This window comes from Beta vulgaris, chromosome 8, assembly GCF_026745355.1.
Source record: "Beta vulgaris subsp. vulgaris cultivar EL10 chromosome 8, EL10.2, whole genome shotgun sequence".
NCBI classification, from domain to species: domain Eukaryota; kingdom Viridiplantae; phylum Streptophyta; class Magnoliopsida; order Caryophyllales; family Amaranthaceae; genus Beta; species Beta vulgaris.
Window position 1 is genome coordinate 52,075,077 of NC_079209.1, and position 26,675 is coordinate 52,101,751.

Below are 26,675 nucleotides of genomic sequence, written 5' to 3' on the forward strand. Positions count from 1 at the left end.
AAACTGTCTTTACATTTTTTTTAGAAAAAAACGGATGGTTAGTTTAAATGTCCTATTTTTCCCCCTTTTTTCATTCAAAATAAAACAGTTAGTTATCTCCCTATTTTTTTTTTCTTTTATTCCTTTTTCTATTTTTTGGTGTCCCCCATATGTTGCCTTATATAATAGAGATTAGTATTCCACTAGCCGTCTCTACTATTGCATAACCTATTTTTGTGTATCGCAGTAAAAGCAAGACGTGTAGGCGGATCGACTTATCAAGTTCCCATTGAAATAGGATCCACATAAAGAAAAGCGCTTGCCATGTGGGTCTATCAAGTGACTCAATATGCTATTGAAGTCACGTGACTTCTAAATCTCCCCAACCCCCACCCATAAACTTTTAACACAAAAGCTTCTCCCGAAGTAAAGCTATCTTTAGAGAACTATGTAACTTCAATATCTAATGACAACTCCTGTCGAGCCAAATCTATCTATATGAGAACTGGTGAGAATTTGTTTGATAGTTTTTGGGTGGATAAGAGTTGATTCATGGGACATTTAAGACTTTTGTCGAAGCATCAATTATGCTGCGAGGATTTTTTTTTACTTTTGTAGGAGTCTGGGTCTTGTTTATAAAATAATTCATTGTAGATTTTATAGGCGTTGATGAAAACAACAATTGGAGAAAATGGAGTTTTTTGTATGAAAATTTGTAGGTTTCCAAATAATCAAAAGGAGATTAACGATTTTACTAAGCTGGCGTTATCATACATATAAGATCATTTTAATAAATGATTTAGTGTTTAAACTTAGGAATCTTTCATCGCCACTAGCAAAGTTTCTTCATCTCTATTACATAAGGGAAGGGGGGAGCAATGGTGTCCTCTTTTGAAATGCCTATTTCACCCCCCCTCCCCTTCCCTTTCTAAATTACAAAAGGATTGTCAATACCAAAATGGGGGTTCTAACAACGCCACCGAAAATTAGATTTCAACATCACTCAAAAATCACTTATATTATGAAACTTTACAAATCACTCATAGAATTGAGAAAATCACAAAAAATCACGAAAATCACTCAAATGATCATAAACTTTACAAAAACAAATAACTTATAAACTAAAACTAATATACTCGGACGTTAATACATACACAAACATTCACAAAATTCACTTACAAATCATTGTTCTCAAAAATCATCATCTCTATTATATAAGGGAAGGGGAACTATGGTGTCCCCGAATGAAGAGACTATTTTACCCCTTTTCCTTTCTAAATTACAAATTCACTTACAAATCAAAGGGAGATTCAAATAAAAATACTAAAAATAAAATTATTTCAATCACTCACAAGTCAATTAATATCATAGAATTGCATAATTTACATTATATAAATCATTCAAATGAGTAAACTTTACAAAAAAACAAAAATTACAACAAATGCACTACAACATCAATACATATTCACAAAAACTTGATTTGAAATCCAAGTGTCAACTTTCTTCACAATATATGAAGTAGTATACTTAATTCAAAAACCAACTAAAAAATTATAATATTAGAAATCATAAATAAATTCAATAAAATTTCTATTTTGTTCATAAAATTTAACTTTGAAAAGTAAAAAAAAATGACTGGTGAGAGACTTAAGTGACAGAGACTAAACCAATAAATTTTGTAACTAAAAACAATTATACTCTGTATGTCTAATGTTCAAATTCTGACTTTTACATACGTCGAAAAAAATCGAGATTCTATCTTAAAAAATATTCAAGCACGCATCGCGTGTAAAAAATACTAGTGATTCCATATCAAACGAGTTATAGAATAATAAAGGTATAATTGATCTGAATCTATCATTGGAGTTGGCAAAAAGTACAAAGGTTGATTATGTCCATTTTTTTTAAAATTTTTTCGAAGAGAGTTATAAGTACTTAAATAGTCAGAGTGTTATGACGGTTTTGCTAGGTAAAATTATTATGTTTTGGGAAAAAATTGAGCATCTAGATCCAAGTTCAATTATCTTATTGTTAGGGTGAAGGTTGTGGCCTTAGTGGGCTAACCAAGTGGCCAATAATTTTATGCACCGTTAGTATGTATGACCTTGACATGCTTCAATCTCACTTAGGGAGTATATTGGAGAAGGCATGCAAAAAGTTTTGAAAAATAAACGGTGGCACTAGTTAAGATAATAGATGTATATGCCAATCGCCAAGTATGATGCACATTTAAACAAGGATCATTAATTAAGTTGATTAATTGTATAGTATTTGGATCTAGTTTTAAATAAGTGATCAAGTATTCAAGTTAGTGCTAGTACACCAAGTATAAAAACATTATCTCATTTTTCCTTTAATTTAAATCTTATTCAAGTATAAATGATGATATGTAGATCGGATTGTAAAAGTAGCAACTAACAACTAGAAGTAATGACGATCAATAAGAGGGAACAATTAAATTGGAGATGTTAGGATAATAAACTAAAGAATAAACTCATCATATTAACCACCACAAACTCGAAACTCTTTAACTTTTTTTTTTTTTTTTTTTTGAAAGGTCTAAACTCTTTAACTTAACCTTAAAATTTCAATATAAAGTAGCGAGCAATATTATTTAACACTGGAAAATAGGTCAACCAGACAATTTTCCTAAGATCTTCTTATACCAATATTATTTTTAAAAGCTTTTTATTGAAAAAAAAATTGTATTTTAATGTCGTTTCTTACAAATTTTCCTTTATAAACTATATACTTCATTAATAATAATAATTCCCAAAACTTAAAGATAAAGGAAAAATAAAATAGAGAAATATCAAGAAAAAAATGGGTCCCACTCCTGCCTGTAGGCAGTAACTGGATTATCCTCTACTTGTCGCGGCAAACACCATTTATCTCCATTTTCCACCATTCCATTTCTTCCAGAGGTTTATCTCAGGTTTTTTCTCTCCATTCTCTCTCTTCATTCTCCCTTTCACACACTTTCTCTAATTCTTCAACAAAATTACAACTACCAACTTTCAATAATGTCTTCAACAGCTACTTTTTCTGCTATACCACAAGTTCAAATTCAAAAACAATGGAGAAAACCATTAAAATCCCACAAAAACTCTACTCAAAGAACACATTTTTCTCTATTTATCCCACTTTCTAACAAACATTTACGCATTCCCATGTTTACAGAATCTCCATTATCTTCTTCTTTCCCTTCTACTCTATCTTCACCTTGTTTAAACCCAAAATTGGACAAAAACAGCTTTTTTCAACCTTCACTTCAATCATCCCAGGTTATTCTGGATTCTCCTGAAGAAGATTTAGCAGAAAAAATTGATGAGAAGTTTAGAAATTCTGAGAAAATTAAGAGTGAAATTCAATTAAAAGGTAGAATTTTTATGCAAGATCCTCCTTGGGTGAATACCCTTTTTATGAAAGGTTTTTCTGAGACTAGTAATGGGTTGAGGTTAGAATTTAAGGAAATTGAGAGAGAAAAGTATAATTTGTTGAGGAGAAGACAGATTAAAGCTGAAACTGAGGCTTGGGAGAATATGGTGGAAGAATATAGGGAGTTTGTGAGAGAAATGAGGGAGAAGAAATTGGCACCTAATTTGCCACAAGTTAAGGCTTTGTTTTTAGGTTGGTTTGAGCCATTGAAGAAAGCAATTGAGAAGGAGCAGAAGTTGCAAAGGTCTAGGAAGCAAAAAGCTATTTATGGGTATCATATTGATATGTTGCCTGCTGATAAGATGGCTGTTATTGTGATGCATAAGATGATGGCTTTGCTTATGGTTGGGAATGAAGCCGGGTGCGTTCGGCTTGTTCAAGCTGCTCTTCAGATTGGTTCTGCAATTGAACAGGAGGTGCATTGTTAATGGCTTGTGGTTTTGGTTTGAATTGCACAGTTCATGGGTTTTGAATACTTGTGTTTTGAAAATTGAAGTGAAATTTTTGCATTAGTTTATGTTTTAAGTTTATATTTGGAGATAATTTCATACATTTGCATTTCAATTGTGGCACATTTATAGGGGTATATCTTTGTTAATGTTGATGATGTAATTTTGCATATAAAACCATTGGCATCTCTAGAATGTTGCTCTTTAGATAGCATTACTACTGAGTTCTCTTGCATGATTATATTGGTTTCAGTTAATGACTCAATTCCATATACTTGTGTGGATTGTGGGAACGTGCATTTTTTATACGATGTGCTCTTTTTTTAGATTACTTCAGTTGAGGCTTGTCACTTAGTTGCTAGAAGTTTATTTGAATGTTTAGCATCTAGCTTATCAATTCATATAGCCTATTAGATTTCATTTTTCAGAGAAACAGCAAGTTAGGGGAAGAAGCTCCATGAAATGGGTAGTTTAGGTCTCATATGTGGTGTCTGGAAGAAGTCCTAGTGGCAAAGGGCTTGTGCTGAATTCTTCAGAACCAATTACCTCTTGCATAAAATGAAGGTCGTGTTCTTTTCGCGTAAAGAAACTTCAGATAAGTGCCATAAAACTTCAGATAAGTTCCAATAAGGGCTGCCCGTGGTCACTGCAATTCGATACTAAGAAGCTCAGATTTGATCTCATAAGTTATAATAAGTTCAAATAAGTTTTAGTAAATCAGGGATAGCTCAAATAAGTTCCAAAAAGTTTGGATAAGCGAATTTAGGTGAAAGCAACACACTGTAAGTAGCATGCCAAAGACATCTTACCGCTTCTTAAGTAATTTGCTGAATATTGCCTCATACCATCTCAGAAGCTCATTGATCTTTCTCTTTAAATATCAATGTATGTGGCTAAGTATTTTTTTTTATTATTGAAATAAGGGATCTAGGATGTAGCCTTTTTATAATACCATATTATATTTTGTAGTTGTCCCTTTATTTTTCATAATAAGTAGACTTAGTTTATCATGTGAGCTTCATGTAATAATCGACGTATTTCTGTCTCTTAAAAAGGATGTTAGAGTAGAGCATCTGGATAAGTTAGGGTCTTTATGGATAAGTTATGTTCTTGATGGTATATTCACTTTATTGCTCCTCTTTAGGCCATCTGTTTCACACTTCTAGACCTCCTTTAAAAGGGATTTTTTGCTAAAGAAGTGTCTGCTCATTTCCTTGACTCGGTTGCTTACCATCATTTACAACAATAACCAGCAGTTATATGGGATCGGCTGTTGCTGTCCTTTTCCCATTTTAGAGAGGAGTTCCTAGCATCTATTTTAAAATGTGCCTCCTATTTTGTCTAACTCATTGTAATCACATAGTTTGGGCTCTGTAGGATTTCTTTCACCACAGATTTGAAAGGACTTGGGAGTTGGGACAGTGAAGCTTTTGAGACCACAAACCTCCCAATCCTGGATTGTATGGTTATACAATGATGATAGAGAACCTAGAACTATCGAGAGTGAACTGCTTCATTGCATTTGTCGTGGAGACGTGGATAATATGATCATGTTGGAGTTTCCATGGAAATTTGAATTCTGTTTGCAATATCTGTTACTCACTTTGTGCCAAAGCTATATTGGCTGTATCTCGAATAAGTCTACTGAAGTTTGTGATGAGAACCATAACGGAACCATGCTTGCCTGGTTCTCTTTCTCTTCCAGTAAATTTTGATATGTTACCTTTATGATTCTTTTCTTCCCTGAATTATAATTTGATTGATAGAACATTAGAGTTGCATTATTTCTGGTCTTTAGATGACATTGCAGATTGTTGAACTAAGTTCTCTTTGCTGTGTGCTTTCTTCTTTTTCATTTTGTACTTTTTGTTCCTTGGTATCAGATAAAAATTCACAGTTTCTTGGAGAAAACCAAGAATATACGGAAAAATGCCAGTGACATGCCAGAGGATTTATTAAAGGAAAAGGAGATTCAGCGGAATCGTGTGAAGAGTTTAGTCAAGAGGAAAAGACTGTTTGAGGCAGCAAAGCTGGTGACAACTGAAGATACGAAGTCATGGAGTCAAGAAACTCAAGCTAAGGTGCAATTTTTCTTCCTGTAATACATCTTTAAGACACTAAATCATGTCTTGCCATCTTCTGATTCTGACTCACTATTTGCTTTCCATGATGGTGCAGCTGGGTAGTCGTCTGATAGAGTTGCTTATAGATACAGCTTATATTCAGATTCCAACTACTCAATCAGCTGACAGTCCCCCTGATGTACGACCTGCTTTTAGGCACAAATTCAAAATTTTGAACAATGATCAAGGGTGAGGTGCATCTAATTTCTAAATACTTCATCTTCAGAAAGCTGCATCACCATACACGTAATTTGTGTACTTCTTTTTTATATTAATTTTGCTGCTGATGAACGCCTTTTGGCACAATTTATGAAGTTTAGTGAATGAAAATTTTATAATTTGCTGCATCACCATTTCTCTGTCTATGATGATACCTACCTCAAAGGACAATGAAAATTTCATAATGTTGAGGAAGAATGTACATGAGACGTATCATGGGTAGCATCATATCATTGTGGGGCAGCTTTCTTGAAGAAAGTGGATTTGATTCTAGTATTTCTGTTTGAATAACTTCTCACTCTTTTAACTTTTTCCCCTTTTTTTTGTCTTCTTGAAGACAGCAAGTGGTGAAAAGATATGGAGTTATAGAATGTGATCCGCTTGTTCTGAAAGGGATTGATAGGAGTGTAAGTTTCTCTTTCATTGTTATCTGACATCTAGAAAACATCCACAACGCATAAGTGCATGCAGAAGTTTTCCCTCCCCCCTGTTCTTTTACTGTGCTGTATAGCAACATTGCATTAAATCATTAAGTTAAAACTTGTTTCATCTATATTGAAGTTAAAGGCAAACACATCTGCCTTACCTTATTTATGTTCCATATCTTTAGACTTTGCTCACAGATATTGTAAATTATCATCTGAAGATAGAGAATGTTCTATATATCAGATGGCCAAGTATTTCTAATGCCTTCAGATCAACTTCAGAATATTGTACATCAGATATGAATGATTCCATTTGATTACATAAACTAACGTACTTACTGCCTTTTCTGGACAGGCTCGGTACATGGTCATTCCTTATGTCCCAATGTTGATACCTCCGAAGAATTGGAGAGGGTATGAATTCTTCTCTTTTATGAAAATATCCTCAAAAGTTCTTGATAAGTCAGCTCCCATGTAGAATTATGGAAGCTATGTCCCTTTTCTACTGGTGTAAAGAGCAATGTAACGTAGATTCTCATCCTACTCTGGTTTTCTCACTTCTGAAAAGACTGATCTTCAAGAAATAATCTAATATAAAACCCGAGGAACCTGTGAATAATGCTTCCATAAAAACAAAGTGCACATTTGGAAGTTGGATGTACTAGTGAGACTTCAAGAGTATGCAGAAAATAATTCATTATAATTATGATGGGAGATGTTATTTACTTTTTATAATGGAACACATGGAATGCAATTCTAGTTATAAGGGAATCAAGCGAGGTAGTAACATTGGGATATCCATAATAAGTGAGTGTTTTAAGTACCATGGGTTGATTTTACAGAGGATCCGATAATTTCGTCATAGGATACAATCAATTGACTTAAATGGAAAGTTGTGGGATATTGTCCAATTGCATTGTACCTTTAAGGCTAAAAGGAAATTTCTATAGGACGACTTATAGAGCAGTGTTAATATACGTGTTGGAGTGTTAGACATTAATTAGAGATATTAATGCTCAAAGTTTTACATCGCCAAGTGTGACAGTCAAAGTTTAACTATTAAATAAAAGATTGGGGTAGAGAGCTGCATATCTTGGGATAGATGTGTGGAAATACCTTAAGTGATAAGATTTCGAAATGGAGATATCTGGAATAAAGTTAGAGTTGCAGAAGTTGCGGGAAAGATGAAAAACCGGTTATGCTTGTTTACATATTTGGGATTCGACTAGATGACGCATTAGTAAGGATAGCGGAGAGTTGAGATTTTAGAAGGTGACATTTACTAGGATAGACGGTGTTGATACTGATAGAAGGAACTAGGTTTATAGGAGCATAACAAATGATAGAAGGGAATGGAGGCAGAGGACCTGTTTGGACGACCACCGGATATAACATCTTGACTTATGCAAGCCGACCCCAATCCTATTGGGATTCTTATTTCTGACATGATACTTGCCAACTACCCCTGAACCTTTTTACCTCTCTTAGTTCTTTTTCAATTTGTCTTTTCGTCGTGTATTTAGTAACATAACAATTATCACTACACACACACACACACAACACAAGAATGCTTAGGCGGTTGCAAAATTCTATTCCCTTTTGTACACAAATTACAACGGGTCTGTTTAAAGCCCCGCCTTTAATAGTCTTTGACTAGTCAGAATAAGGCTGTGTACATCTGAAGTCCCTTGGACCTTGCCACATTGGGATAATAGTTCCTGTATAAAGAGACTGAATAATAATCATTCAGCTGCTGTCAGCATACATAATTTCTATGATACTATATAGTATATACTTACTGTAAATTAACATCTAAATTTTGCTTATTCTCCAGGTATGACAAAGGTGGCTACTTGTTCCTACCTTCTTATGTTATGCGTACACATGGATCAAGAAAGCAACAGGATGCAATGAGGAAAACTCCACCGCAGCAGATGCAGAAAGTGTTTGAGGTACAGCTGAATAGAGCACCCTTAAGCTTGATATGCATAACGTATTTTCACTTCATAGTTGCTCAAAAAGTTAAGTAGCTTGGCTTTGTATTTGGGCATGTTTGCAATCATTATTCTTGCTCTCTTTTCTTCTAGATTTTGTTTTGGGTTTGTGTCCCCCGTATCCTAATTCACGTGGTAATATCCCTAAAGCTCTGTGAATCTGATTTGTGTGCAGCTAATAGTATGTCTATATTTTTCTTTGATAGTTAGACTGATTTCACTAGGATTAGTTTGTTTTGCATGTTGTCAAGATCAATCCTTGAAACAGATCTCAAATCCACTAGAAATATTTGTGTGGGTGTTCTAAACTTCTAAGTTCTAACTGAATGGAATTTAGCTTGTTCTTATTTTTTTCCTTGTTTGTTGGAAAGATAATCGAATGAGCTACTCATCATTAACACAATATCAGTTAGTTTCTGACCTCAAGATGGAGGGAGGGTTATAACTTATGAGTCTCTCTTATCAACCTTAAGGGAATGCATGCTGACACTCGCTAAACATTTTAGTTGACTATAAATTCATATAATGAAGTTTGCAAGCTTGCTTGATATGATTGTAAATATTTTCTAATCATATAGAATAGAAATTTAATCGACCCTTTTATATCTTCTTTAGCTTAATCTTACTATCATTTTAGAAAGAAGGGGAAAGGAGACTTCTCTAGTATAATTCTTTCATTAAGGACTAAGGCAGTGAATGAATCTTAACTTTCATGCTCTTATTGATTAATTTCTCTACCAAACCCTAAGCAACGTGAGTGTAAAAATGTGAATTTGCTCAGTTATTCCGTTACACACATGTACACCGATGTTCGCAGTTCTGCTCATTTTGTTTTTGATTCTGAACAAAATAGTTGAAGCTTCATTTAAACTGTTGTGTATCTGCAAAAGGAAAAGAGCATGTGACTGGATAAATAGCCTGAAATTTCTCATAACTGTAACGCAGCTGAGTTAGAGCACTCTGTTCAAATTCAAAATATTAATTTTTATGCGGGATGAATCTGAACGACATGACATCGTCAGAGATATTTTCTGCTTATATGAATATTTTCAGTAGAAGTATCTGGTGAGTGTTGAGTTACGGCGAAATGTCTTCTGATTTATTACTTATCAATATATATACATATATATATATATACATATATATATATATATATATACATATATATATAATATATATATATTATACATATATACATATATAATATATACATATATACATATATACATATATTATATATATATATTATATATGTATATATGTATATATGTATATATGTATATATGTATATATATATATATATATATATATAATATTATATATATATTATATATATATATAATGTATTATTATAATATGTATATATGTATATATGTATATATGTATATATGTATATATGTATATATGTATATATGTATATATGTAATATGTATATATGTATATATGTATATATATGTATATGTATATATGTATATATGTATATATGTAATATGTATATATATTATATATTATATATATATATATGTATGTATATGTGTGTGTGTGTGTGTGTGTCTGTGTGTGTGTGTGTGAGAAACTGGGAACCACTCATTTTTTGTCATTTTAACAAGATTTCGATCATTTCACAATGTTTTTGCTCATTTATTACTTTTCTGCTCATTTTAGGAAGTTTTTGTTTATTTTCAGTGGTTCTCACCATAAGAGGGTTCTTATATATATATATATATATATATGTGTGTGTGTGTGTGTGTGTGTGTGTGTGTGTGTGGAGTTACAGGCTTCTTGGGTTGTAACTCTAACTCTATTCTACATTTGTGCAGGCCTTGAATACACTTGGAAACACAAAATGGAGAATCAACAGAAAGGTTCTTAGTGTGGTGGAAAGCTTATGGGCTAGTGGGGGCAACATTGGTGGTCTTGTTAATTGTGAGGATGTCAGTGCTCCAACTTCTTATTTTCTTATTTTTTTTGTTCAAGCACTTGCTTTTCTTATTATCATCCTTTTGGGTTTCTTTGCCTCTCTATTAATGATCGGCAGGTTGACCATTAATTGTCTGGCAGAATATATTTCTTGATTTATTGATTTGATGCTACTTCATGGTCTATGTTGTATTTGGATCTGATGCCTTTGTCTTTCTTTCTTTCTCTTTTCAACTGCTTCCTCCTTCCTCTCCAGTGTGTTCATCTAGTTTGAATTTCCACACTTTCAGGTTCCATTGCCTGAAAAGCCACTGACAGAGGATCCAGCAGAACTTGATACATGGAAGTGGAGTGTGAGGAAAGCAAAGAAAATCAATAGAGAGAGACATGCTTTACGATGTGACGTTGAACTTAAACTCTCCGTATGTATTCTCTTTTATCGTTATGTCACATATGATTACTTAATAGCATCAGATAATTGAGTTTATAGGAAGTGGACGCTGAAATGCAATATTTGCGGTTCATACTCGAATCAGATATAGTATTGGTTTGGCGATTTCACCTACTAAATAAAATGCCTGGTTGGAGTGAAATTTTTTTATTCCATTATGTAGCGGCGTGTATTATTAAGAAACCAGCCCTCCGTGACATTTTGATATCCATTCAGAATTCCTATATAGTTCCTAGAAATGTCCATAAAGCCACTATCTTGAAAACTTGCAAGTTGCAAGTGCTTTATATGGATTTTGACCTATGTAACTTTTAAGGGGTAAGGGTGCATATTGGTAGTCATCCTTCTCTGCTATCTTATGGTTACTTTTGTTGGAGGAAATATGATAAGGTTTTTGAAGATAATTCTCTAGTGAAGATTCCTAGATGGGTGAAGAACTGTTTTTAGCTTCATTATAAGGTAATCTCATGGGCTTTCTCTGGCATTTCTCCATTAGATATATAGCATTATTGGAGCTCCCTTTCTCTTTTCCCATAATTTTGGTGGATGTATGACCCTCCCTCCTTTTAACTTTATTTTTATCAGTGGAGTTAGAAAATTATATAGGACATTGGAATGGATAGAGACCGATAATTGAGTCTTATTGTAAAGCTGTGGGAAAATAATTTTTGTATGGGTAGTTGTTACCTTGTTGGAATGAGATTGGATTTATTTCTGGGTTTTATCTGTTGATTATATACTAGGTCAATCACGGATTCTATACAACTTTCCATATAGAAGGAGAAGAGATAAAATTAACTATTTATAGTTTTATACATTATATGAAAGTATTTTTAAGTGACGGCCTGCTTCTTTTCGCTGGCTTTGTTGTTCCAGGTTGCTCAGAAGATGAGAGATGAGGAAGGATTTTATTATCCTCATAATCTTGATTTCCGTGGCCGAGCTTATCCCATGCACCCACATCTAAATCATTTAAGTTCTGATCTGTGCCGAGGCGTGCTTGAGTTTGCTGAAGGACGGCCTTTGGGAAAATCTGGACTACAGTGGCTGAAGATACACTTAGCAAATGTGTATGCTGGTGGTGTCGACAAGCTTTCATATGAGGCTCGTGAAGCTTTTGTGGAAAATCATCTGGCTCAAATATTTGACTCAGCAAGCAATCCTATCTATGGTAATCGATGGTGGTTGACTGCCGAAGATCCTTTTCAATGCTTAGCTGCTTGTATTGATCTATCAGGAGCTCTGAACAGTTCATCACCGTATACTTTTATCTCCAATCTTCCAATTCATCAGGTATGTACTCCTTGTGGGAGAACCTCGTTTATCATCATAATTTTCTCTATGGTGTCCTGTAAGTTCGACAGGCACTCTCTTTTGGTGTTCTTTTGTATTTTACTTAACTGGGAGCTATCTTTACCCGCTGAAGTGGTTTTTCTTTCCCCATAATGTCTTATTGTCTTATGCTGTGCACATTTAACTTAGTAAAGTTCTTGTAATTCTGTTATTAAAATTTTTAATTGTGCTTTTGGATAGAGAACAGTCAAGGACTGCTTGAGTGAGCATGCTTCCATGAGTTGAATTTCTAGGGATCAGAGCTTCATATATTGAAACCCTGGAAATGTTGTTGTCCAAGTTCTTTCAAATGGTGGCTAAAAATTTGATGTGTATTTTCCTCTTGAAACTTTAGTTTTCCATATCATTGTTGTAGTTAATTTATCATTAGAAGTAGGGCTAATCAAGCTAGTTTATGCTCATACCTATATTACACTGGAACACATATATATATACCTGTATGGCCACAACATGGACCTAGGGAATACGTGATTTTGAAATTAAAGGATGCCAACACAACAAAACAGTTGTTAAAATTTTGACATCTTATTGATTTCTAGAAAAAGAACTTTAAAAGGCTCTTTCCTCTAGAATTTTTTCTAAATCTTCTTTCTTACTATTATAGAGAACTTTTTGTAGTGTAACTATAGAAAGTTGAAAATTAGTAGACCAATAATGGAGAATTTGAAGGAGAATCAAGCCATAAAAAAAAATCCCTTTGTTGCTATGTGTTATATTTGTTGGAACCTTGATGACTATTTTTCTAATTTCCCCTCTTTTTTTCTCCTTATTTTACCACTTTTACTAATTTTTCTTTTTTAGACTTCCTTTGTTTCTCAGTAAATGAAAGATAGAGAGTGGGGGAAAAACCAAGGAACCTAGAGAGATAAAATTAGGACCACCACAAAATAAGGTAATTAAAGGAGTGAACCAAAAAACGTAGTGGTCCCCTTTTACTTTTATAGTGGCATATTTGTAATAAAAATGAAAAAAAATTGCCATTTCAAGCTTGGTGTTACTTATTTTGATGTTTCATATAAGGAAAGCGTGTCACTTATTGAGACATGGAGGAAGTATAATCTAGTTGCAGAATTACATTGTCAAGTGCATAAACGTGTCCCAACTCCCAAATTTATCTTACGCGTTTATGTGAATAGAATAAAGGATATGTCGTGTAGCGTCTCCTAGACACATTGGAGCGCTTGGGACGCACTCTGGTGTTCGATATCAATATGTGTCAAATATGACACATGCCGACTCTATGGAGTGTCATTAGGTTCATAACTTCATACAAGTCTAGTGTCTATCCATTTCCTTTTCCTTTATCTTTTTTTGAGAATTATTGTCTAGTTGAGGAAAGGAGCATCGCATGTGGAGTATTCCAAGGACATTATTACATCATATTGCAGAATGTCTTGTCATTCGGGATGTGACAATCTATCGCATATCTTACCTGAAATTTTGTTTGTGTTTGAATTCGTTATTTCAGGATGGTTCATGCAATGGCCTACAGCATTATGCTGCTTTGGGAAGAGATAGTGTACGTCTTCTGTTGATCTTGGTTCCTAAGCCCTAATTTTCTTTTTTCCCCACTTTTCTGAAATGAATTGGACTTTTAGTTGTATCACTTGTTGTAACACAGTCTTATGTTTGGATGCATAAGAATTATTGTATGATAACTGATAACAAGCAGAGTTTTCATTTAGTTGGTATGTTGCAATATAATTAATGATTAATTCTTGTCTAATTGTTCTCTTTCTGCCGTCTAGGTTGCATAGCCAATATGAAGGAAGGAGAGAACACTGCTGACATTTTTTTAATTTATGTTATTCGCTATCTCTCCCCCGTGTCCTTCTTTTCTCCAAGGGAGATGCAGATAGACGAAAGACTCACTACAAAAAATAAATAAATAAAAATGAATAAGCTTAATCTTCCTGGCATTGTGTTTATGGTACTGTTGAAAGACGTTCTGTACAAAGTTGTGGTCATTGCTGTTTTACGTAAGCTCTTGAGTGCTAGGGATGGATATACTAGACTGCAATTTCTTTTGGTTGTTTGAAATGCCTCCATGTGCTAAATATTTTTTGTTACTTTTCTACAGAAGGAAGCAGCGGCAGTAAACTTAGTGGCTGGGGAAAAGCCTGCTGATGTATACTCAGAAATCGCTGCAAGGTAATTATTTAGTTTGCACCATGATTAACATTGCTGCCATAAGAACTTAATAATTATACTTTCAGATTTTTCTTTTTTTGTGTGTGTGAATAACTGAATATACACAATTCAATGACATGGAGGGACACATTAAATAATTGAAAGATAAATTCATCTAATATTTGTATAAAAGTTATTAGTGGAGGAACCAAAAGAGAAGGAAGAACGAATTACGAATGTAACTTGTATTGGAGTAATGTTTTTATTCAGAAACATCCTTCTAAAAATGCAATTGAGCTTGTTGGATGGCGCTCTCTCTCTCTCTCTCTATATATATATATATATAGAAGTGAGTTCATATGAGAATGCATACTTACATGAGAAATGAGAATGAATTTTACGCGCTATAACTCTTATGAATTGGTGATGTAACTCTAATAAAAGTGATGTAACTAAAAAAAAAAATATTAGAAAAAAAATTCAAAAAAAAAAAATTTTTTTGGGCTCAAAATTTTTTTAGAGGGTATAACTCTAATGAACAAGTGTTGTAACTCTAATCCAATCGTGTGGTTGAGATTCATTCTCATGAGAATGCTCCTTACATGAGAAATGAGAATGAATCTCAACCACACGATTGGATTAGAGTTACAACACTTGTTCATTAGAGTTTTACCCCCCTAAAAAATTAATTTTTTTTTTTAGAATTTTTTTTCTTCTAATATTCTTTTTTTGGAGTTACATCACTTTTTCATTAGAGTTATATCACTCATTCATAAGAGTTATAGCGCGTGAAATTCATTCTCATTTCTCATGTAAGTATGCATTCTCTTATGAACTCACTTCTATATATATATATATATATATATATATATATATATATATATATTGTTGCAAATAAGAATGTACTAACTGGAACAAGAATTTACAATTGAAGGGGAAGCTGTAAAGCTATAAGTGTAACGTTTTCTTCTGTTTGGGTGTTCCTTTTCTTTCCTTTTTCATCTAGAGCCCTTTGACGTTTGAACTTCTATTTTATATTTCATGAAAGGAGTTTTTATTACTTACCAGCTTTTAAATTGCAATTTTTGCGAGTTATCACCTTCTAATTCTTTCATTTGATTTTTTGTTTTTGTATGGAAGCACCTATTAGTCAAATTTATAATACCTTGTAAAACGCTATAAGCTAGTAGTTTGCCGTGGGACAAGAAATTCAGAAAGACACTTTATGTTGGGTTTTTATCAGGGTTCGTGAAATCATGGAAAAGGATAGCAGAAAAGACCCTGAAACAGACCCAAATGCTGTATTAGCTAAAGTCTTAGTCGATCAGGTTCGTCATCTGTACATGTTTTAATTGATCAATTCCCATTGCTATTCCTTTGTTCGGATATTAAGTATTTTCCTTTAAAAACCAATGTGTTTGATGGTAATAGACAGTTGTGTGCTCTTATTATATCTGCTGATAGAGAAGTTGTAATGAATCAGGTGGACCGTAAACTGGTGAAGCAGACTGTAATGACTTCTGTTTATGGTGTTACATTTGTTGGGGCAAGGGAGCAAATTAAGAGGAGGTTAGAGGAGAAGGGTGTTATCACAGATGACAGACTGCTTTTTTCTGCAGCCTGCTATTCTGCTAAGGTAAGAAATTGTACAGCATTTGGAACATAAAGGAATTATGGAGTTTTCACTATGTAATAATGCGTGGAAAGTAATTCTTACATCACAATACCATCCTCTTCTAGGTAACTATGTCTGCCCTCGGTCAGTTATTTCAAGCTGCACGTGGTATCATGGATTGGCTTGGTGATTGTGCTAAGGTAGTGGGTCCTGTATTGCTAAGAACATGAGATAACAAGCATGAAACTTAAAAGACATCTACATGATACTACAATAGTTTGGCTTGGTGATTGTGATCTTCATCTGACCTGTCCATCTCTACAGGTTGTTGCTTCTGAAAATCAACCTGTTCGCTGGACCACTCCTCTTGGTTTGCCAGTAGTACAGCCATACTGTAAAAGTAAAAGACATCTTGTGAGTTTCCTATCACATTGCTTGATATTGTCTAGCCTACTCTTTTCCATTGCAAAGATACATCTACATGATACTACAATAGTTTACAGTTAAAGACTTTAAAGCAATCTCTTTTTATACACCATAGTTTTCGCACTTAACAATATTCTAAATGGATAAAGAGAAACAAAGAAGAAAGATTGAAAAATGGTATATGGGTGTAAAATAAAAATTAAAAAGCATAATTTTATGTTTGGTTTATTTCTCTAAGCCATCTCCTCTCCCAAAGCAGAGTTCAGTTATGATATTACTTAATCTTGCACGCAGCAAAATATGATAGATCTGAAGCAATATTGTGCTCTGCACCATTATGTTTGGTTGGCCATAGCTTTTACATAGATCCGTTGTAACAAAAATTTGACCAAATTCTTGCTGGTCTGCAGATAAAAACATCTCTTCAGGTTTTGGCCTTGCAACAAGAAGGTGAAGGGGTAAGCTCGTGTTCTTTTCCTCGCGTGTCAGTTATTTTTCTCTTGCCACCCCCCTTTAAAGCTTTCTGCATGTAACAAACTGATTTGAATTTTTACTATCAGATTGAAGTGAAAAAACAACGGACTGCTTTTCCTCCAAACTATGTTCACTCACTTGATGGCACTCATATGATGATGACTGCTGTGGCATGCAGAGATGCCGGTTTACAGTTTGCAGGTTTTTCACCTGACCATATTAACTTCCTGTTCTCTTGTGTAGTCACATTCCTTTGTTCTTATGTGTTCGGAAAACCAGCCTTAGCTGCAGATGACGTGAAGCAAATTAAAACATTTGTGTACTATTGTCTTTGCAGGAGTGCATGATTCATTTTGGACGCATGCATGTGATGTGGAAAAGATGAATCAAATTCTTCGCGAAAAGTTTGTAGAGCTGTATGATATGCCGATTCTAGAAAATGTGAGAATTTATGGCTTAATTTGAAAGATATATTCCCTCCTTTTAATAAAAAAGGCCATGTTCGATCAAAGGTCTATATCTAAAAAGAATTGAGTTAAATTTTCACTGCTATCCTTCGTCATGTAAAAGTTTTTATATCTCCAACATGCCAACATATTCTTTTGTTAAAATTCTTGATTTTAGAGTATTATCAAGGGTAATATGTGAAAGCTTAAAGTTTTAACTTGAGTGGCCTATTCTATTGGGACATCTTAAAATAGAGATGTGGACTATTGTTAAGAGACAGGAGAAGAATTCCTAGTTACCAACATTTTTGGGGCGTATATTCAACTATACATGTTGTATTGAATTACTCATGTTTTTACAAATGTTATAAATCCAATATATCTCCTATCAACTATATTAGGATAGTATTGTATTAGTAATGTTTTTGTTTCAAGGTACAGCATTGGTAATTACATATACAACATTTGTGATTCAACATACAATATAATAAATGTTAGAAATATAGAACAAAATGCTCCTAACAGTTAGGAATTGGGCAGCGGACCAGGAGTAACTACAAAGCTCTTCCATCTTATCAACAAATAGCACATTGCATGACTTATAGCCTAATCAACACTCTAATACTAGTCGGATGTGATTTATAGTTTCTTGTTTCTTGTTTCTTTTCCCTTAAGGTTTTCTATAAATTGTTTGCAGTTGCTTGAGAGCTTCCAGGCATCATATCCAAAATCAACCTTCCCACCACTTCCAGAACGAGGGACCTTTGACTTGGAAGAAGTCCTTGAATCACCGTACTTCTTCAACTGAAATTTGAACATAACAATATGCAATCTGAAAAGCAAATTCTGTTTGGCCCCCAGAAGATTGTTCTGCAACGAACGTTGGACGTCATGTTCAGGTTCATTGCTGACCGAGCTAAGGACGCGCTAACCCAGAAGTTCTTTCATGGTAATGCTTTTTTGGCCTTTTGATGGGTATATAAAGCTAACTGAATCTGGTGAGAAGCTCAAACACGGACATATCACTTGATCGGACAATGGTGTTTTATACCATTTCCCTTATAGAGAACTGCTATTGCAATATAGGAAGAACCGGCCTGGTTGTCATGAGAGCTCCTGGAAATGTTGCTGCTTATTTCCATCTCCTTTTTATGATGTGGAAGCTGCTTGAAGAAGCCTCATAGGCAGCCAGTGACTATACTCAGATGACTTGTGTCTATTTTTGTTGTGAAGAGCTTGTAAATAGGTGGTAACCTTATGTTTTACTTCTATCTCATTGTTGTATGAACCAAAAAGGTAGAAGAGATTTTGTACCAGGCAGCAAGACACCAAAGTATTCATTGTTTTGTATATTGTAAAAATTCAGTCAGTATATAATATAGAAAATTTCTTATCTTCTCTCAATTTGTTGTTGGTCTGCTGGAAAGCTTGCTAGGATAAGTTTGATCTACCGTTGGTCTGACAATAATTGATTGACAAAGCGTCTTGTGTGTGGCCACACACGTCATTTTCAGCCTGTCATCTCATTATCAAAAGGTCAAATCTTACTCGTTTCTCATCGGAATCAGGCTTTCGATCAGGCATCGAAAAGCTATCAAGCAAAATTTTTATCCCAATTTGAATTTCGGTTTCCAAAGATATTGAGTTTGCTGTGAGATATGATCTTTTGAAGTTAACACTTGTGCACAAACGTTTATGAATGAATGTAGTTACTCTTGTGAGCAAATGGAATTACTTGCATGAATATGTGGTTACTCTCAATAAAAGGGAGTCGCTCCTATAAATAAATGTGGTATAACAAAAGGGAATATTGATCCGTTTACTCTTATAAGGGAATGAAGTTGCACATATATAAAAATAGGGTTAATTTTTAAAAAATTAAGGTTACTCGTATAATTAAATAGGGTTGCCTTATGATTGAACGAGATTACTCGTGTTGACAAATGAAGTTACTCGTATGAATAAATGAGATTACTTTTGTGAATAATTGGGGTTATCCATTTGATTAAATAGGATTGTCATATGATTAACTGAGGTTACTTGTATGAAGAAATGAGATTACCTTAGTGAACTATTGGATGGCATGGCAGATTAATGGCGGATTCTGGACGAGAAGCAAGACGACGTATTTTAAGAGGAGGTCAAGATCGTCTAGCTCTCATCACAAGTCAAAAACCTTCTATACTACTTTTCTTGTGTTCTAATGTCTTCTTGCTTGCGATTTCATTTACGAAATTACTCGAGTTTTTTTAAGCTTACTGATTTGGTGAGGTTGGAAAGTAATGAAGTAGAGGAGAGAGAGAGAGGGGGGGGGGGGGGGGGAAGAAGGAGATTGGAGAGAGAGATGAGGAGGAAAAGAGGAACGAACAAAGTAACAGTGAAAAGCGCGTGTTAAGGATAAGGTTTCTCTGTTTAGGCTTCATACATGGGTCGCCCACCCGAAAAGTTAGTACAAAGTACAAAGAATAAGAGAAGGAATTCGAACATGTGACCTATCATTTACAACACCTCAATCATAACCATTAGATCAAGACATCCTTAGTTTACTCCAACTAATGATAAGTGTGGGTAAAATGATAGGCCACACAATATTTGAATATCTCATGTCTAGTCGTGTCATGTTTTTGTACTTATGCATCATATGGTGATTTTGCTATGCTTTTTTTACTAAAGTTTGTGCCTCTTTGTTATACATATTATTATCATATCATAGAAATTTTTTTACAATGTTAATTACTTAAGATCATTTGAAAATCCTAACTAAATTAGAGTTTGTATTTACAGAATTATCTAAGAATTTGACGATCCTAATTGTTATTTGTAATTTGAAATCTTGTGAAAATGACATATGCTGATTTTGAGTGCACATATCTCTCAACCTATAAATGATTTTGATGTGATTCAAATTGGAGGTGATACCTTGTTTAAAGAGCTTTCCAACGACATGTTATACGCCCAATTTCGATGAGAAACGAGAAAGTTATGGTTGTTTTACGAAACATTGTCGAATTGGAATTTTGCTCAATCGGGTCGAGATCCCTTAATGAACTACTATCGGGCGAACAACGTCCGATCGGGCCCGAGACATCGGCCAGTTTGATTTTAATGATTGGACGACGAGAATTTTGACGCGGAGTGTGCGATTTCTTCTAGGGTTTTGTGCAGAGTATATTCTAGGGTTTCTTAGGGTTCCTTGTGTCATAAAAGGACCCCCTTGGTAGTCATTATTTGACACACTTTTAGACTCTAGTATTTTAGGACTACTTGTAATTATTCTCTCTTTTTTCTTCATCATAGTGAAGAAGCTCTCGATTCCCCTACTTGTGGACGTAGGTCTATATTGCCTGAATCACGTAAATCCTTGTGTTCTCTTGTTTATCTTCTTTATTGTTTTTCTCGTTCTTATTATTTCATTGATTTTGTTTCACATTAATCAAACACTAGAACACCCTTTGTTAATATTAACTAAACAATTTTGCTATTTTCAATGTCAATCATTAATAGTTAAGTCAAAAAACATTGTTAAATAAATCACAAAAAGGAAAGTGTATATAGCAAAACCAAATAGAGGAAATATCTAATTTATCTTATCTATTGTCACACCTAATAACATATGAATATAACAAAATATTTCGGGTGGAACGGGTTTACAATAATTTATTGTGTACCCATAATGACTTTATCACACAAAAACTGACTATATTAGTAAAAGAAATAACTGTAACATACGAAGACCGAATATATCACAAAAATTAATTGTATCATATAAAAATTGACTACAATAAATGTGATTGTAGCACACGGAAATTTACTATATCAAAAGAACTCTGACTAAATCAAATGAAAGCTAATTATATCATATGGTTTTCGGTGCAAAACAAGTTATTTTGAACCATACATTCAAATTTTTTTTAATATAATTATACTGTAATAAAAAATATCTCGTGCGAGTTTCAAAAGGTAGTAACCATATCATCATATATACATATAAAAGCAAATAGGTCTTTCCCCGTATCATTCACTTAAAGCATGAAAGTTCTATTGTGCTCCCGGGAGCACGGTGCACACCATGCATCTAGTAAATTTGTTCCATTTCCGATAACTAAATTTTCTATTTCAACAAACGTTCATTTTAAGCATATTTTTCAACAAAAACTGTGTTCTAGTTTTCTTAAAATTGTTCTATTTTCAATAAACAAATGTTCTATTTCAACAAATGTTCGTTTTAAGCTTATTTTTCAGCAAAAAATTATGTTCTATATTTTGTTAATCTATTTTTATCTTCGATAAGCAAATGTTCAATTTAAAAATGTTCTTTTAAAACTTATTTTCCACCAAAAAATATGTTCTATTTTCACTAAAAATATGTTCTATATTTGATAAGCATATGTTTTATTTAAGTAACTGAATTCTAGTAATGTTCCACTTCAACCAAAAATGTTCATTTTCGTATTTGGATTTTGGTAATGTTCCACTTCAACAGTAAACTGTTCTTTTTAATAAATGAATTCTTATAATGTTCCATTTCAACAATAAAATGTTCGTTTTCGTAAATGAATTTTGTAACGTTCCACTTCAACAGTAAAATGTTCGTTTTCGTATTCGTAAATGTTCGTTTTCGTATTCATAAATGTTCTATTTTGTATTGTGGGAGCACAGTTCTCATTGTGCTCCCGGGAGCACAATGCACGCATTACTTAAAGCAAGTGCTCCATGTCGTTTCAACATCAAGTATGACATATGTGATTGCAACACTCATTTTTAGGCAGTGTGGAATCTCAGTTGAGAAAGGCAAGCACCTCATTATATATTTTTAAAATAAAATATATACTTCTTTCGCAACAAAATAGATGTTACACTTTTCAAAACACACTTTTGTAGGCAATTTTTTGAAGAGAGAAATGAAGAGAAAGAAAAAAGGAGACCCATTAGATAAGACAGAGATAGAGAGATATTGTTGCCTAAAAAGGAAGTGTAACACCTATTTTGTTACAACCATTTTTAGAAAGTGTAACATATATCTCTATTATATAAGGGAAGTGGTGAGCAATGGTGTCCTCTTTTGAAATGCCTATTTTGCCTCTCTTCCCTTTCTAAATTATAAAAGGAATGTCAAAATCAAAATTGACACTCAAAGAAAACTACCGAAAATTAATTTACAACACTCGCTCACAAATCACTTAAAAGAAGAAATTTTACAAATCACTCATACAATTGAGAAAATCACGTTATAAAAATCACGCAAATCACTCAAATAATCGAAAAACTTTATTAAAACTTAAAATTAATATACAAACTAATACTAATAACCTAGAACGTCAATACATACAAAAACGTTTACAAAAATTTACTTACAAATCACTATTCTCAAGAACCATTCACAATTAATGGTGGGTTATTAAAAATAGAGGTGTATTTGTAGTGAAATCAGAATTTAGAAGTTAGACAGGGAAAAAATTATTTACTTTTTTATAGTGTTTAGAATTTAGAAGTTAGTACTGTAATTAATTCAAAAATCTACTAAAAAATTATAATATTATAAATCATAAGTAAATTCAATAAAATTTCTATTTTGTTCATAGAATTCAACTTTGAAAAGTAAAAAAAAAAAAAAAAAAAAAAAATAATGGTGAGAGACTTAAGTGACAGAAACTAAACCAATCAAATTTTGCAACTAAAAACAATTATACTTCATATGTCTAATGTTCAAATTTTGACTCTTATGCCGAAGAAAATCGAGTTTTTGTTTTGAAAAAAATTCAAGCACGCATCGCGTGCAAAAAATTCTAGTTTTGTTATGAAGGAAGTACATAATTACATCTAATGATGATTTTATAAATAACAAGAACAAATCCCTTGATTGTAGCTAGAAATTCTGATATGTTGAGAAAAAAGTATATATTGAACTCAATAGTAATGTTTGGTGAATTAAGATAGTGTTTTAAGTAGCCTTTAGGCTATGTTCAGTTTACCTTATTTTTGCTTATTTCAGATCTAATCAGATCATATCAGATCAAAAAAAATAAGTTCAGATTAAATCATATCAGTTCAGATCAGATCATGCTTATATTTAAAAACTCATTATTTATTAAATATCTTTCATTACATATTCGTAAAAATTATAATAATTGAATATTAATAAAGTACTCATTGAGACTAATCAAACAAGACCCCACATGACTATACCTTTTCTTATATATTGAGAAAAATCTAAAAAATTCTCTCTGATTGTGAATAGTGTCAAGATTCTAAGTGAGAAAGATAAAAAAAAAATACAAAGGGAGTATTATTATTTACTAGTACATTTGTTCAAAAGAATAACTATTGTTGTTGTACTTATTAATTATTAATATTGATAGTTATTATTAATCTTGTTGTTATCATTATAAATGTCATTGTTATCATTATTTTAAGTTATTTTGTTGTTACTAAATAATAGAAAATTAAAAGCGAAAAATATAAAATATGATAGCTCAAATTCATGCCAACAAAACTAATAGTTCGGATTACATTTTAAAATAAGCTAAGTGCGAGATATACAAATTATAAATTTAGATTCGTTATACCTCTTCCTAATACCGAATTCCAAATCTCTATAGCTATTTGAAGTTGCACACTATTTATTTCTTTCTTGCGCAAGTCATAATTGTTTGTATATCTTATTTTATTTTATATGAAAAAAGAGTTGAATCTGCCGACTTTTAAAGTGTAAAACTTTTTTTTTAAGGGAAAGTGTGAAACATTGTATAAATTAATGACTTGGGTTATATAGTTATTTTTAGTAATAATTATTATTATGATGATTATAATTATTGTTGTCGTTCTTATAATAATGATAATAATAATTATTAATATTAATAATAAAAGTTGTAATAGAAATAAAATGATATTAATAGTAATACTATAAATAAGATCTTATAATGTATTCCATAATAATGAATTACAAAGTAATAATATAATAGTAATAATATATTTTATAAAAGATAAGATCTTGTAAATCAGATCAGATCAAATCAGAAAAAATAAGTTCAGATCAGAAAATTTCAGGTGAACTAAACATAGCCTTAGTGTATGAACTAGTGTTTTAGAAAAACTATGAAGTATATGTTAGCTTTTGAGGTAGATAACTTTTGGAGTAACTTTTACCGAAGTTAAACTAATTATCATAAAAATATTTTTCACAATTAAAGTCTATTAGCTAATATAACATGCTAATAGCTACTCAACTTATCAGCTAGTACAAGATCTGACAACTACTGGTAGAGCTAACCACTACCAGCAACAACTACTTTATCCGAACAAAACGGATATCCGCATAAACTTGGCGTTACTACCCGTAAGAACAGTGCTAAGTCCCCAAAAAAGTCATGTGCGATATACTTGACTTTATATCCAAAATGAAAAGTTTAGATTGAAAAAAGAGATAATGAAAATTTAGGGTGGAACTCGAAAACATCTGCTTATTTCTCTCTCCCAATGGTCAAACTGTTTGAGAGTTTATGAGGAGAGAGAGGATTGAAAATAATGTAAGAAATAGAGAGAGAAAAGGGAGGAAAGAAACTAAGAAAGTGTTAGACATTTCTTGAGGAAGAACAGTTCATCCTCTTCTTTATTAGTTGGTAGCTCTGGGAAATTGGGGAAGACAAGTAGCAACAAACCACTGGTGCATGTGCAGTAATCTAACGACTTCAATTTTTTCGTCTCAACGGCAACTAGGCGAGGGAAATTTTTTTAACTTTATTTTGTGAATAACGATAATATTTTTTCAAAAAAGCTTTTTCTTTAAATAAGTACTAACATTTTTGTCCTTTTTATAAATAGAGCCCAATATTAAAATACTTTCATACATTTTCACACACAATATTCGATTGACATATATAATTAGTCATAATATGAGTTTAAATAATAATTAAACTACAACCATTGATCATTAGTATAGTTTTAATTGACCAAATATGATAAATATGGTTAGTATTGAAATGGAATAAGAGGAGATAAAAAATATGGTGGGATGTGGTAAATAGTAGAAGAAAGAATTTGGTAACCTTAAAAAGGTTTAAGACCAAAAAATTAAAGGTTCTTGAGTAAATTTAGTATAAGACACCTCAATCGTCGCGTGTTCACCAGGACTAGTAAGACCATGCATAACAAAATACTAAATACATTGAAGTATTGTCACAAAATTTTAACTTAGCAGACTAATATATTGATATTTTTGTGTCAATACTTTAATGTATTTGATATTTGATTATTTTTTAAGAAATAATTTTATTAATTACTTATAAATTTTTAAACCAGTTTTGAAAGGGCATAAAATATATACTGTAGCATCTTGTATATAGATTAACAACTTTTAACGCGATGACGAAGCGGAACCATCTGATTAATAATGTGCTCCATAGGATTAAGTAGCCAATACGAAGGTAGCTAAGGAAGGAGAAAAAAACAAGCGCGACTAGACTCTAAAAGAGGGTGAGATGTTGATAAAGGTCTTGCATGAGTTGGCTACTAACTCCAAATGGAGACCGAAAATTGGTTTCAAGCGGTTATATGAATAAGTAGGAAGAAATGCTTCATTTTTAAGATGCCTTCATGTGGTTTGAGAGCGAAACACCACATCGAGTCGAGACTAAAACATTGGTCAGAAAAATACATTGCTTTAGCTGATATGTCAACTCAACCATTAGTGGATTTGCATACGATGATGAAACAAAGATGTTCCAAACAAATAAACCTGTTTTTGATACTTAAATTAAGGTAAATATCACTCTTTCAGTTTCTTTTATTTTAAAATATTTGCTAGCTCTAAGGAACTTGTCTACTGCTCTTCTCAATGTTACAAGCAATATTTGGTGATATGAGCTGAAATTTAGCTAGAATAGCTTATGTTTGGTCAAAAGTCAAATAAAGGAAACAACTCAAGGATGATAAGAACAACAATGTGTTAGAGGAAGTGATGAAGTTAAAAGGTACATATCCTTTAGAGGCGCCTCAAGCTGCTATCATTTTGATTGGAGAAGAACCAAAGCTTCGGATATTCTTTTATGGACCTCCTAATAAGAAGAAACAATATGTCATGGATCTTCTTAAGAAGTAATATCTCTTATGTTTATTTTGTAAAAAACAATAGAAGTTGTGGATGCGAAGTTGTGATGTCAGTTTGCTAGTACCTTGCTTTTGGTCCAGCTTGTTAAGTGTTTTATTGGGTTGATATATACATTTTTTTGGTCCAG

General features: G+C 32.7%; 1 protein-coding gene across 1 annotated transcript; it reads left to right on the plus strand.

Annotated features, from left to right (window-relative positions):
• The first annotated feature begins 2,865 nt into the window (after window positions 1-2,865).
• On the plus strand, window positions 2,866-18,846 carry LOC104901735 (DNA-directed RNA polymerase 3, chloroplastic). The gene is made up of 19 exons (XM_010689335.4): window positions 2,866-3,833; window positions 5,750-5,947; window positions 6,045-6,178; window positions 6,546-6,615; window positions 6,989-7,047; window positions 8,468-8,585; window positions 10,448-10,561; window positions 10,838-10,969; window positions 11,875-12,291; window positions 13,820-13,870; window positions 14,432-14,502; window positions 15,725-15,809; window positions 15,965-16,117; window positions 16,222-16,296; window positions 16,421-16,510; window positions 16,933-16,980; window positions 17,083-17,197; window positions 17,334-17,437; window positions 18,140-18,846. Exons 1-19 carry the CDS (start codon window positions 3,003-3,005, stop codon window positions 18,248-18,250), a joined length of 2,976 nt encoding a protein of 991 aa, XP_010687637.1. The 5' UTR covers window positions 2,866-3,002; the 3' UTR covers window positions 18,251-18,846.
• Window positions 18,847-26,675: the final 7,829 nt, after the last annotated feature.